Source organism: Bos taurus, chromosome 4 (assembly GCF_002263795.3).
Source record: "Bos taurus isolate L1 Dominette 01449 registration number 42190680 breed Hereford chromosome 4, ARS-UCD2.0, whole genome shotgun sequence".
Classification (NCBI taxonomy): domain Eukaryota; kingdom Metazoa; phylum Chordata; class Mammalia; order Artiodactyla; family Bovidae; genus Bos; species Bos taurus.
This window is the reverse complement of record NC_037331.1, coordinates 63,693,458-63,709,558: the sequence shown is the minus strand read 5'-3', so window position 1 is coordinate 63,709,558 and position 16,101 is coordinate 63,693,458. Positions and strand designations below refer to the sequence as shown.

General features: G+C 39.4%; 1 protein-coding gene across 4 annotated transcripts in view; it reads left to right on the top strand.

Moving 5' to 3' along the window:
- BBS9 (Bardet-Biedl syndrome 9) overlaps positions 1-16,101 on the top strand; it is a 474,880-nt gene that overhangs the window by 20,679 nt on the left and 438,100 nt on the right. For 3 of the 4 annotated variants that reach the window (XM_059885659.1, XM_005205480.5, XM_005205478.5), the window contains exons 2-4: positions 1,297-1,419; positions 11,593-11,743; positions 14,693-14,757. In XM_059885659.1, coding sequence (XP_059741642.1) covers positions 1,308-1,419; positions 11,593-11,743; positions 14,693-14,757 — 328 coding nt within the window. In that variant the 5' untranslated portion in view covers positions 1,297-1,307. Of the gene's footprint in view, positions 1-1,296; positions 1,420-11,592; positions 11,744-14,692; positions 14,758-16,101 lie in introns of those variants that run through there. The other variant, NM_001192853.1, reaches the window with a different exon arrangement.

Genomic DNA, 16,101 nt, shown 5'->3' with positions numbered 1-16,101 from the left:
AATAAATTCTCATAGAATCCCGGGGTGGGTATGTGATGTGTGTGCTTAGTTGCTCAGTCATGTCTGACTCTTTGTGACCCCGTAGACTGTAGCCTGCCAGGCTCCTCTGTCCATGGTGATTCTCCAGGCAAGAATACTGGAGTGGGTTGCCATGCCCTCCTCTAGGAGATCTTCCCAACCCAGGAATTGAACCCAGGTCTCCCACACTGCAAGTGGATTTTTTACTGTCTGAGCCACCAGGGAAGCCCTAAAAAGTGTTAGTCACTCAGTCATGTCTGACTCTTTGTGACCCCATGGACTATATAGCCTGTCAGGCTTCTCTGACCATGGAATTCTCTAGGCAAGAATACTGCAGTGGGTTGCCATTCCCTTTTCCAGGGGATCTTCCATACCCAGGGATTGAACCTGGATCTCCTGCATTGCAGGCAGATTGTTTACCGTCTGATCCACCTGGGAAACCCCCTATGTGGTTTGTACTGTAATTTAAAAGGTCCAGTGTGCTTTCACATCCACCACATCCATAGCCCAGTGGTATGGCTGGTGTATCCTCATTTTAGATGAAGAATCAAAGTGCAAAGGGGTTACGTGAGTTGCCTGAGGACACACAGGTAATTAGTGCTATAAGTAGACCTACAGCCCACATTTCCTAGTTGTTTTTTTGGTGTGAATTTCCTCTTCCATCTTCCTTTCTACAGTTAGGGGAAAGAGAGTGAAAGCTTCCTGGCGTGCTGTGATTCATGGGGTCGCAAAGAGTTGAACACAACTGAGCGACCGATCTGATCTGATCTGAATGTACCCCTTCCGGTATTAGTCATTGATGCATTTGATCTCATTTGCTCTTCTTAGCAACTCATTGTGACAGGAGATGCTACAGTCTTTCTGATGACCAAACTGAAGGGAAATTACGTGTTTTAATTAGCACATAATTAGGAATTATGTGCTGACTAGTGCTGAATTATGTGCTGACTAGTACTGGTAGAATTTGGATCTTGATCCTTCAAAGAATATGTTACTTTGTGCAGTTGTCTGCTAAATGTCCCAGAGGAGAGAATTGACGAAACATAAATGTATAATTTCTCAGCTTCACTTTCCAGTGGCATGGCAAAATATTTGACTAATGTTTCCACTCATTTGGAGTTGTGGTTTCGCGTGTGTCCACAAAATATCAAAAAATTAGAGTTAAACATTATTTTTTCTCAAAGTGGTCTAAGTTTAGTTTGTTCTGTATGCTACATCCTGTTGTGACTTGCACTTTGTGAAGTGGATTTTGATTATAAACAAATGCTTTCTTTTTAGAGTGAACGAAAATGTCTTTATTTAAAGCCCGTGATTGGTGGTCTACTGTTCTGGGAGATAAAGAAGAATTTGATCAAGGCTGTTTGTGTTTGGCTGATGTTGACAATACTGGAAATGGACAAGGTAAAAACTTATGACCAAGCATGTTGGAACAAAGCATATTATAGGGATGAAATAAAAATGACTTTTAAAAAAAATGTATACTTTACAGAACTTAGGTGAACTGTCATGATTATGTCCCAGTTTTTTTTTTTTTTGAAACAAAGTGACCCAGTTTTTAAGATCATTTGCCTTATAAGTAATATTTAGGTAACAGGCTGATAAATGTAGTTATTACTTGTGTTTTGTTGTTTGTATTTTTTTGGTCTGTATTGATTCTGTCATATTTGCTGGAACTCAGAAAAATATTATAGACTATCATTTACTTTATTTTTATTTGTTGCAAAATCAGGTGTTGTAGGGTAGAACTGGCAAAACATTTTTAGTTTTGAAAATTTTTCTTTTGTAGAAATTATTTGCAAGAAAAATGATTTAAAATTGAATCTAAAAGCTGTTAACCAGAATGGACAAATTATGTTAATCTCTCTCTTTGTAGAAAACAATTCTTAAATCATTGCTTTCATTTTTATATTTTGATACTAGAAACAATATTATATTTTATTCTTATATTATTTGCTCCTTTTTGCATGTTCATCGGAGAAGGCAATGGCACCCCACTCTAGTACTCTTGCCTGGAAAATCCCATGGACAGAGGAGCCTGGTAGGCTGCAGTCCATGGGGTCGCTAAGAGTCAGACATGACTGAGCGACTTCACTTTCACTTTTCACTTTCCTGCATTGGAGAAGGAAACGGCAACCCACTCCAGTGTTCTTGCCCGGAGAATCCCAGGGATGGGGGAGCCTGGTGGGCTACCGTCTATGGGGTCGCATAGAGTCGGACACGACTGAATTGACTTGGCAGCAGCAGTAGTAGCAGCAGCAGCATGTTCATATATCAAGTGGTCTTTAAAACATTTAAGGTCTGTATTATTGCTATTTGAAATTTATATTTGGTTTAAATGATTTATAGCCATGAGCTTTTTTTTTTTTTTTTTGTAATTAAGATAGTTACTGACTATATAGTCACTGACCTCTTAAAAAGAAAACTTATAATACTTTTCTTCTGTTTATTTTATATAAATATTGCCCCTTTACATTTCTCTTTATTTTCTTTCTCTTGCCTACAATGAAAATAGTAGAATTTGGGTTGTACGGTGAAAGGGGAAAACGATATAAGCAATGAAGAGTGGAAGTCACTAAGCTGTTCTGAGTGCCTACTTCATTGTATCTAAGGAAGATCTGGGCCCTGCCTTCCTACTGATAGGAGCTGTGAATGTCTTCTATTTGGAGGATGTCCTGAGTGGTTCTTTAATGATTATCAACCCTGCCTTTTGCTCAAGTGTTTGTTTAAATGTGTAATTCCCCTATAATTTGGCAGCCTAGAAGAGTCATACCACAAAAATACCTACCAGAGAGAAACAGTTTCATACCCACCTCTGCCTAAACTATTTAAAGCTCAACTTGGTTGTAAACTGTACTTACTGGTTATCTGAATAACATGGTGCTCACTTCTTATTTTTATTAGAGCTTGCCGGTGGGGTGCCACTAGTGGGTTACCAGTATGCTGAAATGCTGCGTCCCCCTAATTTGCATCCAGCTATGAGCAGCTTCCTCTGTTTTCCCGAGCATGCTATAGAGAAATCATTCTCTCTCTGTGTGTTCCATACAGGAAAAAAACAAACAAACAAAAAAAACACTGATCATTATTTCTCAAAGCCTGGACCACCTACATCATAATATTCTGAAGGGATTATTGTGTATGAAGATTTTCTGTCCCACGTGTACAGGATCCTCAAAGATCATATTCTCTGGAGGGTAGATGGATTGGATAGTGGCTTAGGTATCTACATTTTGACAAGCTCCAAAGTTGAATGGTGGCACACTAAAGTTTAACAATTATTACTGTTGACCTTACGTGGAAGTTTAGTGAGAGCAGTTTTGAGCATGTTCTGTTTGAAATAGAAGCGTCTGGTTGGCAGAACTGAAGTAGAGATTTGGGAGTGAGCAGAATGTTTGTATTTGAAGTGAATGAGCAGAATGATTGTATTTGAAGCCCTGGGAAGGGTAAAAATGCAGAGATAAGATGGAACAAGAGGGACGGAACCTTAGGACCATGACTTGGAGAAAATGAACAATCAGGGAGGAGCTTTGGGAAAGGTAGTCAATAATAGATTCTGCCTGGGCAGTCAGAGAGGCAGGAGAGCCAGCTGGGCTGGCACCTGGAAGGCGAGATGTAGTGACATAAAGACTGATACGTTTCCACATTGTTTTGCAGCTAGTGGTTCATTAGTGTCCTTGGTAAGGGTGGATGAATGGGCATCAGTTCAGTTCAGTTCAGTCGCTCAGTCGTGTCCGACTCTTCGCGACCCCATGAATCACAGCACGCCAAGCCTCCCTGTCCATCACCAACTCCCAGAGTTCACTCAGACTCACGTCCATTGAGTCAGTGATGCCATCCAGCCATCTCATCCTCTGTGGTCCCCTTCTCCTCCTGCCCCCAATCCCTCCCAGCATCAGAGTCTTTTCCAATGAGTCAACTCTTCGCACGAGGTGGCCAAAGTACTGGAGTTTCAGCTTTAGCATCATTCCTTCCAAAGAAATCCCAGGGCTGATCTCCTTCAGAATGGACTGGTTGGATCTCCTTGCAGTCCAAGGGACTCTCAAGAGTCTTCTCCAACACCGCAGTTCAAAAGCATCAATTCTTCGGCACTCAGCCTTCTTCACAGTCCAACTCTCACATCCATACATAACCACAGGAAAAACCATAGCCTTGACTAGACGAACCTTTGTTGGTAAAGTAATGTCTCTGCTTTTGAATATGCTATCTAGGTTGGTCATAACTTTCCTTCCAAGGAGTAAGCGTCTTAATTTCATGGCTGCAGTCACCATCTGCAGTGATTTTGGAGCCCCAAAAAATAAAGTCTGACACTGTTTCCACTGTTTCCCCATCTATTTCCAATGAGGTGATGGGACCAGATGCCATGATCTTTGTTTTCTAAATGGGCATAGTGGTAACAAAACCTAGATTTTCAGAGAGTTAAGGAGTGAGAGGTGGGAAAGGCTGAGTGTTTATGGCCCTTTAAAGAAACAGCTGTGAAAGGAAGAGGGAGAATGATCATTGGTGACCATGTAGGGTAAAAGAGAAATGGGAAAAACTGAACGTGTAGCATAGAGGAATGAGATTCGTTCTCCTAGAGAAGGGATCTAGAGTAGACAGTAGGAGATGGGATGAGGTGTGCAGATGGAAGGGCTATCTTTAAGCTTGTGTGAAACTTTTTTCCTCTGTGACAGAAGGCAAGAAGGTAAGAATGGACATAGATGAAGAGAAGTTTGCAGGTTAGGTTGGGAATTGAGACAGTAGTGCCAGTCGATCCCTACTTTCTTAGAGGTGATCAGAGAGTGAATGAATAGTATTAGCTAGCACCTTGAAATTGCTTTGGATGAAGTTGACTTGATTCACAGAAGAAGGATTCTTCAGTCCTGAGAGGAGATTGAGAGAAAATTAAGGATCCCTTCATCCTGAGAGAATCTGAATGGTTCAGCTTAGATTACATGCTAACCTATGGCCTGGAGGGTGTGTTTATTACAAGAATCAGAGTTAAACACAAACATAAGGCAGACTAAAAAATAGTTCTTATATTTATCACTTTTAGCTTCTCAGCATTTATACCTAACGTGGGGCAACTGTCCCTTGTACAACTGCACACACACATATTCTTACCCATCTGCAATGAAAGATAACTGTGCACCTACTGCTTCAGAGGCACTTTCAGAGAGCCCTGGCTCTTCAAGACTAGGCTCTCTGGGTGTTATCCCTTTCATTTGTCATTCCAGTATTTATGTTCTGATATTCTACTGCCTCTAGAATAATTGGTACATACAATTTGTGTTCACAGTTTAATATATACATAATACTAATAGTCGAGGAAAAGAAGAGAAAGAAAAACTTAAAAATTAAGATGAAGGAGCAGGAAAAATTGTATGGCAACTTGAAGAAGTCATGTTGGGAGCTACATCCTTCTGTTTTGCAACTGGTCACCTGTTGCAGGTTAGGTTGGGAATTGAGACAGTAGTGCCAGTTGATCCCTACTTTCTTGGAGGTGATCAGAGAGTGAAAGAATAGTATTAGCGTCTTGAAATTGTTTTGTGGCCTAGGTCTTCATTCCTGAAGGATCTAGAACACTGGTGCTTGCCTGAAGAGGATTATAGTAGCTTCATTTATGACTGATCCAGACAGTACAGGGAAGGGCCCATGGGGTCCCTGGCTTTCACTCATATTTCTTTCAGCCCCATTCAGCCCTTTTGAGTAGAGGCAATGGCAACCCACTCCAGTACTCTTGCCTGGAAAATCCCATGGATGGAGGAGTCTGGTAGGCTGAAGCCCTGGGGTTGCTGCGAGTCAGACACGATTGAGTGGTTTCGCTTTCACTTTTCATTTTCATGCATTGGAGAAGGAAATGGCTACCCATTCCAGTGTTCTTGCCTGGAGAGTCCCAGGGACAGGGGAGCCTGGTGGGCTGCCGTCTATGGGGTTTCACAGAATCGGACACAACCGAAGCGACTTAGCAGCAGCAGCCCTTATGAGAGGATGTGGCAGTCCTGGGTCCTGCGGATTGGATTGTGGTCATACTTGTAAATGTATACTCTTGCTCCTATTAAGTGAAAGCAAGCTGTTCCTGTTGGTCTCCGTGTATTGTAAAGGAGAAAAGGCATTACTAAGATTGGGATGTATTAGTTGGCTCCAAGAAAAAACAGTTTGTGAATAACAGAAGAATCTAGAGTTGCCCTTTAAGTTGTACTGATCAACCTTAATTCTATGCTTCAGTGCTTCAGTGCTAAGTCACTTCAGTTGTATCTGACTCTTTGAGACCCTATGGACTGTAGCCTGCCAGCTCCCCTGTCCATGGGATTCTCCAGGCAAGAATACTGGAGTGGGTTGCCATGCCCTCCTCCAGGGGATCTTCCCAACCCAGGGATCAAACCTGCGTCTTTTATGTCTCCTGCATTGTCATATGGGTTCTTTACCACTAGTGCCATCTGGGAAGTCCCTTAACTCTTTCAAACCCATTAATTAGATTTTTTTTTATCAGCAAATTTAGTTATTAAACCAAAATTCTTTGATAGGAATTATCACATATATACAGTTAAGTTTTTTGGAATCAAATTTTAGGAGACCATCTCAAATCAGGCTTAGAAATGGTATTGATTTTGATTTTCTCCCTGTTGGAGAGATGGAGTTCCACTGGCTTCTATATAGCCCTTTTACTATAATATCCCTTACTGTACACCTTAGGGAACCAAATGGTTATTCCATAGTTTTCTACAGAAATATATTCCCTTTAGGCTCTCAGTTACTGAGTGAGAAATCATAGATTGGCTTTGCTTCCCCACTGGGGTAAAATAAGTTAGAAAGTTAATTTATCATAATTATGAATCTCCATGATTGGCAGCAACAATATCTTCCTGGGCTTCCAGAATTAGTAGTAATTTAGAGCCAATATTCAGTGTTCTCATAAAGGTTGGGTATTTACCTTTGTTAAGTACATTTGAATGAATGACTACTGGTTCAACAGGGAAGAATCTGAGGAAACTTTATATTAGGCATGTGTGGTGTTGTAATTGTGTTAGTCACACAGTTGTATCTGACTCTTTGTGACCTCTTGGACTGTAGCCTGCCAGGCTCCTCTGTCCATGGAGAATCCAGGCAAGAATACTGGAGTGGGTTGCCATTCCCTTCTCCAGGGGATATTTCTGACTCAGGGATTGAACCTGGATCTCCTGCATTGCAGACAGACTCTGCTACGGCAGTCTATACACAGCCCTGTCTTTGTTCAGGTGACTCCAAGGCTGTAAATTGACTTAAGTATGGGGTTCAAGTGACTCCAAGGCTGTAAATTGACTTAAGTATGGAATTATCAACTCAATGGACATGAGTTTGAGTGAACTCCGGGAGATAGTGAAGGACAGGGAAGCCTGGCATATTGTAGTCCATGGGGTTGCAAAGAGTCAGACCGACTGAGTGAATGAACAGCAACAATGGGGTTTGGTGCAATGCCATGACTGTCTGATATTGTGGCTTGAATTAGTCCTTTTTTTCATAGACCTGGAATATTTTTGGTTATAGACTTCAAAAAAGGCCTTAATTTGATAAACACACTTAATGCATTGTTACAATTAAATAATACTCAGTAATAAAAAGAGAGAAATCATTGGGGAAATAAAGGCCTTAGTGAGTTGCCTGTTTGTTCCATTCCTGGGGATCTTGTGTTAATTATAGCTTGAAATCTGTGATAGTTAGACTGTTACCTGAGATCTGGTTACTATGATAATCCCACTATTTTAATAATTATACATACACGTTGTAATTCTAGGGGTTAAAGTTGTCACCATCTGGGCTTGGCCATCCTGACTTCCTCTTACCCCTGAGGGTGGGGCAGTTGAAGGTGAACCCCACTCTTTCTGATCACTGTCTTTACTTTTATGTAAGAAACCTGGAGAGACTGTGAACTCATTTGTTACTGTAATTTAAAACCTCTAGTGTTAATCCCTGAACTAGATTCTTAGGGGTTAAGCCCCCTGTGAAATGAGGTAAGAAATTGTTTCCTCAGACTCCCAAAGACCCTTAGTTTTACCCTGAGATGAGAATTTTGGTCAAAACCTATCATTCTCTTACTTTAAATTATCCAGTGCCCTTAGAAAATGCCATCTTACATATGGTTTGGCATTGCTCCTTCCTGTTCATTTGGCAGCAGCTGTTCAGTTCACTAGAGTGTTACCTGCAGTGGGCACAGTGTTCCAGATGCTTGGAGGTGTTAACTTGATTAGCTGTTCTGTCACTGTGTATGATGCTGTTTAACTCCATATAAATTATGAACAGGAATTTTAATGCTTTGTGCCCCAACTCACCTCAAGAATGAATTTCTAAATATCCCTGAAGGAATTGGTGTCTGTTGTTTATTCCTTGGTGCTAATTTTGTATATCAGTTAACATTTTTTTTTTCTACAAGTGACAGGAAACGATTATGATAAATGCAAACAAAAGAGAGATTGGAAGGAGAGTGACATAGCTCTCTCGAATGTAGAGAGTTCATTTGGCCAAGCCTTAGTCAGAGTCAGGAACCAGTATGTCTCAAGAGAGTTTGTAAACCTCTGAGGCTGCCATCAGATCACGTAGAACCAGATTCTTTTTTTTTTTTAATTGAACTATAGTTGATTTACAGTATTGTGTTAATTTGTGCTGTGTGACACTCTGATTCAGTTATATATATGTGTGTATATATATTTCTTCATATTCTTTTCCATTGTGGTTATCACAGGATATTGAATATAGTTCTCTATGCTGTAGAGTAGGACCTTCTTGTTTATCCATTTTGTATATAATCATTTGCATCTGCTAGTCCTAAACTCCCAATTCATCCCTTCCCCATCCCTCTTCCCCCTTGGCAACCACAAATCTGTTCTCTATGCATATGGGTCTGTTTGTTTTATAAATAAGTTCATTTCTGTTGTATTTTAGATTCCATATAAATGATAATCATATGATATTTGTCTTTCTCTTTCGACTTACTTCACTTAGGATGGTGATATCTAGGTCCATTCATATTGCTGCAAATGGCATTATTTCATTCTTTTTTATGGCTGAGTAGTATTCCACTGGGCTTCCTAGGTGGCTGGCACTAGGCATAAAGAACCTGCCAATGTCTCCTGCACTGGCAGGAGACATAAGAGACATGGATTCGATCCCTCGGTCGGGAAGATCCCCTGGAGAAGGGCATGACAACCCACTTCAGTATTCTTGCCTGGAGAATCACATGGACAGAAGAGCCTGGTGCCCCACAGTCCATAGGGTCGCAAAGAGTCAGACATGACTGAAGCAACTTGGCACAGCACAGCACAGCATTCCACTATGTATATTTACCCCATCTTCTTTATCCATTCATCTGTCGATGGATATTTAGGTTGCTTCCATATCTTAGCTATTGTGAAATAGTAGCACCAGGTTCTTAATGACATATGTATCTCTATTCACGATTGAAATTACTAGGATAGTACCTCTCTCAGAGGATTATTATGAGGGTAATGAGCTAGTATTAATATATGTAAGCTACTTAGACCATTGCCTGGCACATAATAAGCTCTCAATAATAAAGTGTGTAGAATTCCTTCTTTTCAGTATATAGAAAAAAAGTCAATGTACCCTACTAATCTGGGGATTTAAAACAACCCAAAATATTAGTTTCCTAGGATTGCCGTAACAAAGTACCACAAATTGACTGGCATAAAACAACAGAAATTTATTCTGTCACAGTCTGGAGTCTAGAAGTCCAAAATCAAGGTGTCTGCAGGACCATGCTATCTCTGAAGCCTCTAGGATCCTTCTTTGCCTCTTTCAGTTTCCGATAATTCTTTGGCTTGTGAATTATCACTCCAATCCATGCCTCTGTGGTCACATGATCATCTTCTTGCTTGTCCTTGTATCTTCATGTGACATTCTCCTCCCCATCCTTTCCTTGTTTTCTCTTCTTATAAGGATACTAATTGAGTCCTGCTGCTGCTACTGCTAAGTCGCTTCAGTCGTGTCTGACTCTGTGCAACCCCATAGACAGCAGCCCATCAGGCTGTGCTGTCCCTGGGATTCTCCAGGCAAGAACACTGGAGTGGGTTGCCATTTCCTTCTCCAATTGAGTCCTACCACATACTTACTCAAGTGTGACCTCATTGTAACTTGGGTTCATCTGTAAAGATCTTATTTCCAAATAAAATCAGTTACTAGGGGTTAGGACTTCAACATATCTTTTTGAGGGACATAGTTCAACCCATAATACTTATCTTATCATTCTCCCCTTTTGTACCCGAGACTAGATATTATAAATCAGAGCACTCTGTCTAGTGAGGCCTTGGAATAATTTTTAATGCAGTGTTTTGACAGCCAAAATCAGGTGTAGAGTTGACACTCTATGATGAAATCAGTTTACAACCTGATACTAGTCCTTTATTAAAAGGGCTTACTTTGTGCTGAATTATGGCTACTGAAAACAAATCAAGGCTTAAGAAAAGTGTAGTACATTAGTATATTTGAATATTGGTGATGTAAATCTATTTAGTTCACTTTAATTATATATTCTGTTGGCAGATTGGTCTTTGTATATGAAACAAAGCTGGATTCTTTTAATTTTTAGACTTTTTTTATTGTCTTATTTCTTTTAAAAAATTTATTTATTTTAATTGGAGGTTAATTACTTTATAATATTGTAATGGTTTTTGCCATACATTGACATGAATCAGCCATGGATGTACATGTGTCCCCTATCCTGAACCCCCCTCCCACATCTCTCCCCATCCCATCCCTCAGGGTCATCCCAGTGCACCAGCCCTGAGCACCCTGCCTCATGCATCGAACCTGGACTGGTGATCTGTTTCATATATGATAATATACACGTTTCAATGCTATTCTCTCAGATTATCCCACACTCGCCTTCTCCCACAGAGTCCAATGGACTGTTCTATACATCTGTGTCTCTTTTGCTGTCTCGTATATAAGGTTATCGTTACCATCTTTCTAAATTCCATATATATGTGCGTTAGTATACTGTATTGATGTTTTTCTTTCTGACTTACTTCACTCTGTATAATAGGCTCCAGTTTCATCCACCTCATTAGAACTGATTCAAATGTATTCTTCTTAATGGCTGAGTAATATTCCGTGTGTATATGTACCATAGCTTTCTTATCCATTCGTCTGCTGATGGACATGTAGGTTGCTTCCATGTCCTGGCTATTATAAACAGTGCTGCGATGAAAATTGGGGTACACGTGTCTCTTTCAATTCTGGTTTCCTCAGTGTGTATGCCCAGCAGTGGGATTGCTGGGTCATGAGGCAGTTCTATTTCCAGTTTTTTAAGGAATCTCCACACTGTTCTCCATAGTGGCTGTACTAGTTTGCATTCCCACCAACAGTGTAAGAGTGTTCCCTTTTCTCCACACCCTCTCCAGCATTTATTGTTTGTTGATTTTTGGATAGCAGCCATTCTGACTGGTGTGAGACGGTACCTCATTATGGTTTTGATTTGCATTTCTCTGATAATGAGTGATGTTGAGCATAATTTTTAGATTCTTCTTTTAGACATTAGAAATTCTATTTTCAAAAATTTTTGTGACTAATGTTTTTTCCTATATCTTTAAAAACACCTTTTTACAGATAAAATTATTGTGGGCAGCTTTATGGGCTACCTAAGAATCTTTAATCCTCATCCTGTAAAAACAGGAGATGGAGCTCAAGCTGAGGATTTGCTTCTAGAAGTGCATCTACGAGATCCAATATTGCAAGTGGAAGTAGGAAAGTTTGTTTCGTAAGTACAGTCCACTAATTCGAGTGTTTTGTCTTACTACTTGGAGTATGTCAGTCCCTTATGTATCATTTTTGTGCATTCTTAAAAAAAAAGACTATGCATTAAATATATTTCCTGTATATTGTCATGTACTGAACATTGTTTAATATGGAAACCTGTACATTTAGGACAGGAAAATTTAGGAGTCTTTTTTTTAAGTGTAACAGACCTAAGATGCCTGATGTGTCAGAAGCTTAAAGGAAAGGAGATAAGCCTTTGGAAAATAATCAAATAAAGAAACAGAAAGTATGTACTTACTTAAAGCACCAATTTTCTAGGTTATATAAATTTGTTTAAAAAAATTAGACATCATAGTAGCTATGTGATTTGGTGCATAACTTTGAGTCTTTAAAATGTATTACTTATTTGGTGTAGAGAGATCCTTAGTTTTTTAAAAGAAGTCAGCTTAACCCACAAAGGAAGTCTTTGACTCAAAGTACTTTATTTTTAAACCTATTTTAGAAGACTATTAATTATTTTGCATTTTGTGTAATATGTCTGTTTTTTATTTACTGATGATATTGGTGATTTTATCTTATTTTCATACATGAATTTTCTTAAAATTAAACCTGTATTTCTTAATCATTTATAAAAGTATCTACTATGAAATTTTATGTAGACAGAGGTGGTCTTATTTTCCCTTCTCTTTTTGAGCTGTCTTTGCCTTCTTAAGTCAGGGAGTGCCCTGAGCTCTGGACTTTGGCTCACTCCCAATTGGTCATCATCATTTATTGGCCCCAGGTTGTACTTGTTCAGGGTCCTGATTCCTACTAGAAAAACCTGAACAACTGCTCCTGAGCATTATTAACTTTTTTAGTAATATGTTTCATTCTAATGGGAAGCTGCTTCATGGATGCTCTAGGCTGGGAGATGAGATGGGACCTTTATGCACTGTGACAGACTGAGTCAGGAGTTTATTACTGACATGGCTGGTAAATATCTACTCCATCTAAAAGCAGATAATGATTAGGTGCCCCTTGTGAACCTAGCACATACAAGCATGATGGATTTATAAAGTAAGGAGACAAAGAAGTTCTTGTCTCTAAAAAGCATTTTTACCTTTGCATGTTTTAAAAAAGTGGAATGCTGTCAGAAATCATTCTATATAGTAATATGGTTTACATCTATGTGATCATTTTTTAGAAGGGAGGAGGGTAACATTGATGAGTGGATACTGTCCTACTATTTACTGACTAGTACTGTCTCATTAATCTGATCTATAAGATGTGACCTGCATTTAGAGATAAGGTAGCTAGTTAGAGCTTTCAGTCACACAGCCAGGATTCCGACCCAAGTCTGTCTGACTCTGTTCTTTACTGTTTTTCCATGACAACATGTTCTTTTCCTGTGCATGAGGAAAAGTTGAGTGTTCAGGGTACATATAAAGATTTTTGAAGACAATCTTGATTATATGATAGCTGTGTATATTTACAGGTATTATCTAATATAATTCTTACTTTATGAATGAGAAACTCACACTCTAAAAGATTAAATGATCACGGAAATACCGAAGTGCAGAGTCAAGACCCCAATCCAAGTCTTCAGACTTCAATTATAGTCCTTTAAGTTTAGAACAGAGTCTGTTTCAGAGGTCAGACATCAGAGGCCTGCTTGCAGATTAGTTTTATGTTTAAAAGAATTGCCAATGTTTAAGAATGAGGAATTTTCACATAAAATCCCTGCCTTTGGCTTTTCCTGAAAAAAATGTGGAGATCTGGCCACAAACCCAGAACTGAGTAGCTGCTTGCTGTCGCCTTTAGACTGGCCCTAGTCTCCAGTTGATCACAGCCATTTACTCCCTTTATTCACTTACATCCTCTGACTTGACTCTTGAAGACTTTGAATTTAGGATTTCTAGACCGACTATGCCATGTCTCTGGAAACCACTTGATAGGGGCTGGGAAGTGTAGTGCTGACACTTGAGACCTGTAGGGGAAGAGCAATTGGCCAGGTGACGATGGTCAGGCTCTCTCGCCCACTCCTCACTCAGGACAGCTGAGATCATTTGTGGCGCTAAGCATGCGCATCGTGGTGTGGTCTGTATAAGCACCACCTGAAACGCTCTTAGAGCTGTCAAGTTGAGTCCAGTCCCATGGAGTTGAGTTTTGTAGTTATCATGATTTTGCTGTGTCAGAGATTAAAGCATGTCTGCCTTGCCCCAGTAAATAAAGAATATCTGTAGTTTCTACAGCTCCTTGCATCTTCTTCCAGCTTCTCCGCTGGCGTCTTGCCTATCCTGAGTTCAGTGAACAATGAGATAACAGGAAGATAAGACCAAACCAAAACATTTTCAATACCTTTAGTAAAATTTCAGATATGGATGTGATATATGCCATTTCCCAGTGATGATTAGCTTTCTCTGGTGCTTTATACTTTACTTTCACATGATTTTTATTTCATTTAATTGAAAGCTCTTATTTTCCAAAAGGGGAAACAGGCTTAGAGAGTGTAAGTTTCTTGCCCAAGGTCATAGGTTAATTAGCCTGCAAGCCAGGACCAAAGCTTGGGTCTCTCTCTTTCTCTCTCTTTTTTTTTTTGCAACCAGGGATCCAACCTGGGCCGTCCACAGTGCAAGTGTGGCGTCTTAACCACTGGACTGCCAGGGAAGTCCCATGGCTTTATTGTGGGAGAGCACTCATTAAGGGGCCTCTGATATGGCTCTTTCTGGGAGACTCCTTTGGCTTCAACCTGAAGGCAACTCCTTGAGGCAGAGTTCTTGGGCCTCTGGGATTGTCAAACTGGCTGTTTTGTTGTTAAATTTATTTTTCGGTTTTGAGTGTTATCCAGTGAATTATTTAGTTCACTCATGATACGTTATGATTATAATCTCTTTTTAAAATCATTTTGTCATTTTTTGGGGTTACATCTGAAGCTAGTATTTAAACTTTTAAAACTTGCACCATTTTTCAGAGGTACTGAGATGCTTCATTTGGCTGTGTTGCATTCGAGAAAACTGTGTGTCTACTCTGTCTCAGGTAAGAAACATTTTTTTTTTAAATGTAGACTTTTTACTAAAATATGGACTTCTTAATATTATGTAAGAATAGTTATATTGACTTGGTTAAAAGTTTTCTTATCTTGGTTAGCGTTTTCCTATTGTTCACTTACTCTTTCCGTTGCAAAGACTATTACGTTTTCTTGGTCTAATATTTCCATGCATACTTAAATTTCTATCACTGTAGAGGGTTCCTTGAAATCTCCTCTATCTGAGGAATTGTGTCCAGGATTGCCTATGATTAAGAGAGGCCAATTCTGGGTACTTAGGGCACTTGAGTCTTAAGAAATGTTCAATAGCAACAACAGAATTCATTAAATGCTGAGTCATGGTGGCTTAAAGTGCGTTTCTTTGGTGAACCTCAAGTATTTTTTCTTTATAGTTCCAATTTCTTGGTTTTTGGTTGTCTTCATTTAACCAGACCTCGCAGGTTTCATTCCCTGACATGGTCCTGTGGGTACAAGTATGAAAGTTAATTGTAGTCTGGTTTCAGCATTTTGGCCCTTATTAAAAATGTAACTTATGAATTTTGTTTCAGTTATTAGATAAGTTTTAGTTCAAGTTTAGAGAGTTATTTTTATGATGTCAACATTGAAGGATTTTTTTCAATGGATATAGTAAAGCTAACTATCTGTGGACCTATTGCTTATTCAAAAGATACACTCCTTTGGAATTTGCTGTAAATATTAGCTTCTAGGTCTCGATTTCTCACACTCAGTCTCTTGATTTAGGCTTTCTTTGTATTTTGCTTTTAATTGGAGTAATGATTCTTATTTACTATCACCAAGCTGGATATTCTTTTTTGGTTTGAAGATCTGTTAGATTTTGAAGGCAGGCTTGGTGTGTGCTGTGTGGTAGGCATACTTGTTGAATGAATGAATGAACTTATATTTCTAAGTAGTGCTGAGGCAATTGGTAGTAGCTATTACTCTCTATGTGTTACTTTCTTCTTATTTTCCTTCTCTGTTGCCACTATCATTTTCTTTTCCATTCTTTTTTGTATCAGAGACCCAGTAAAGTAATCTTACTGTCATTGTTAAACACTCTCATTGTTTGGTGGTAAAATATGTTGCTCCTCTTATGCTGTTAAAGTGCTGCACTCAATATACCAGCAAATTTAGAAAACTCAGCAGTGGCCACAGGACTGGAAAAGGTCTGTTTTCATTCCAATCCCAAAGAAAGGCAATGCCAAGGAATGCTCAAACTACTGCACAATTGCACTCATCTCACATGCTAGCAAAGTAATGCTCAACATTCTCCAAGCCAGGCTTCAACAGTACATGAACTGTGAACTTCCAGATGTTCAAGCTGGATTTAGAAAAGG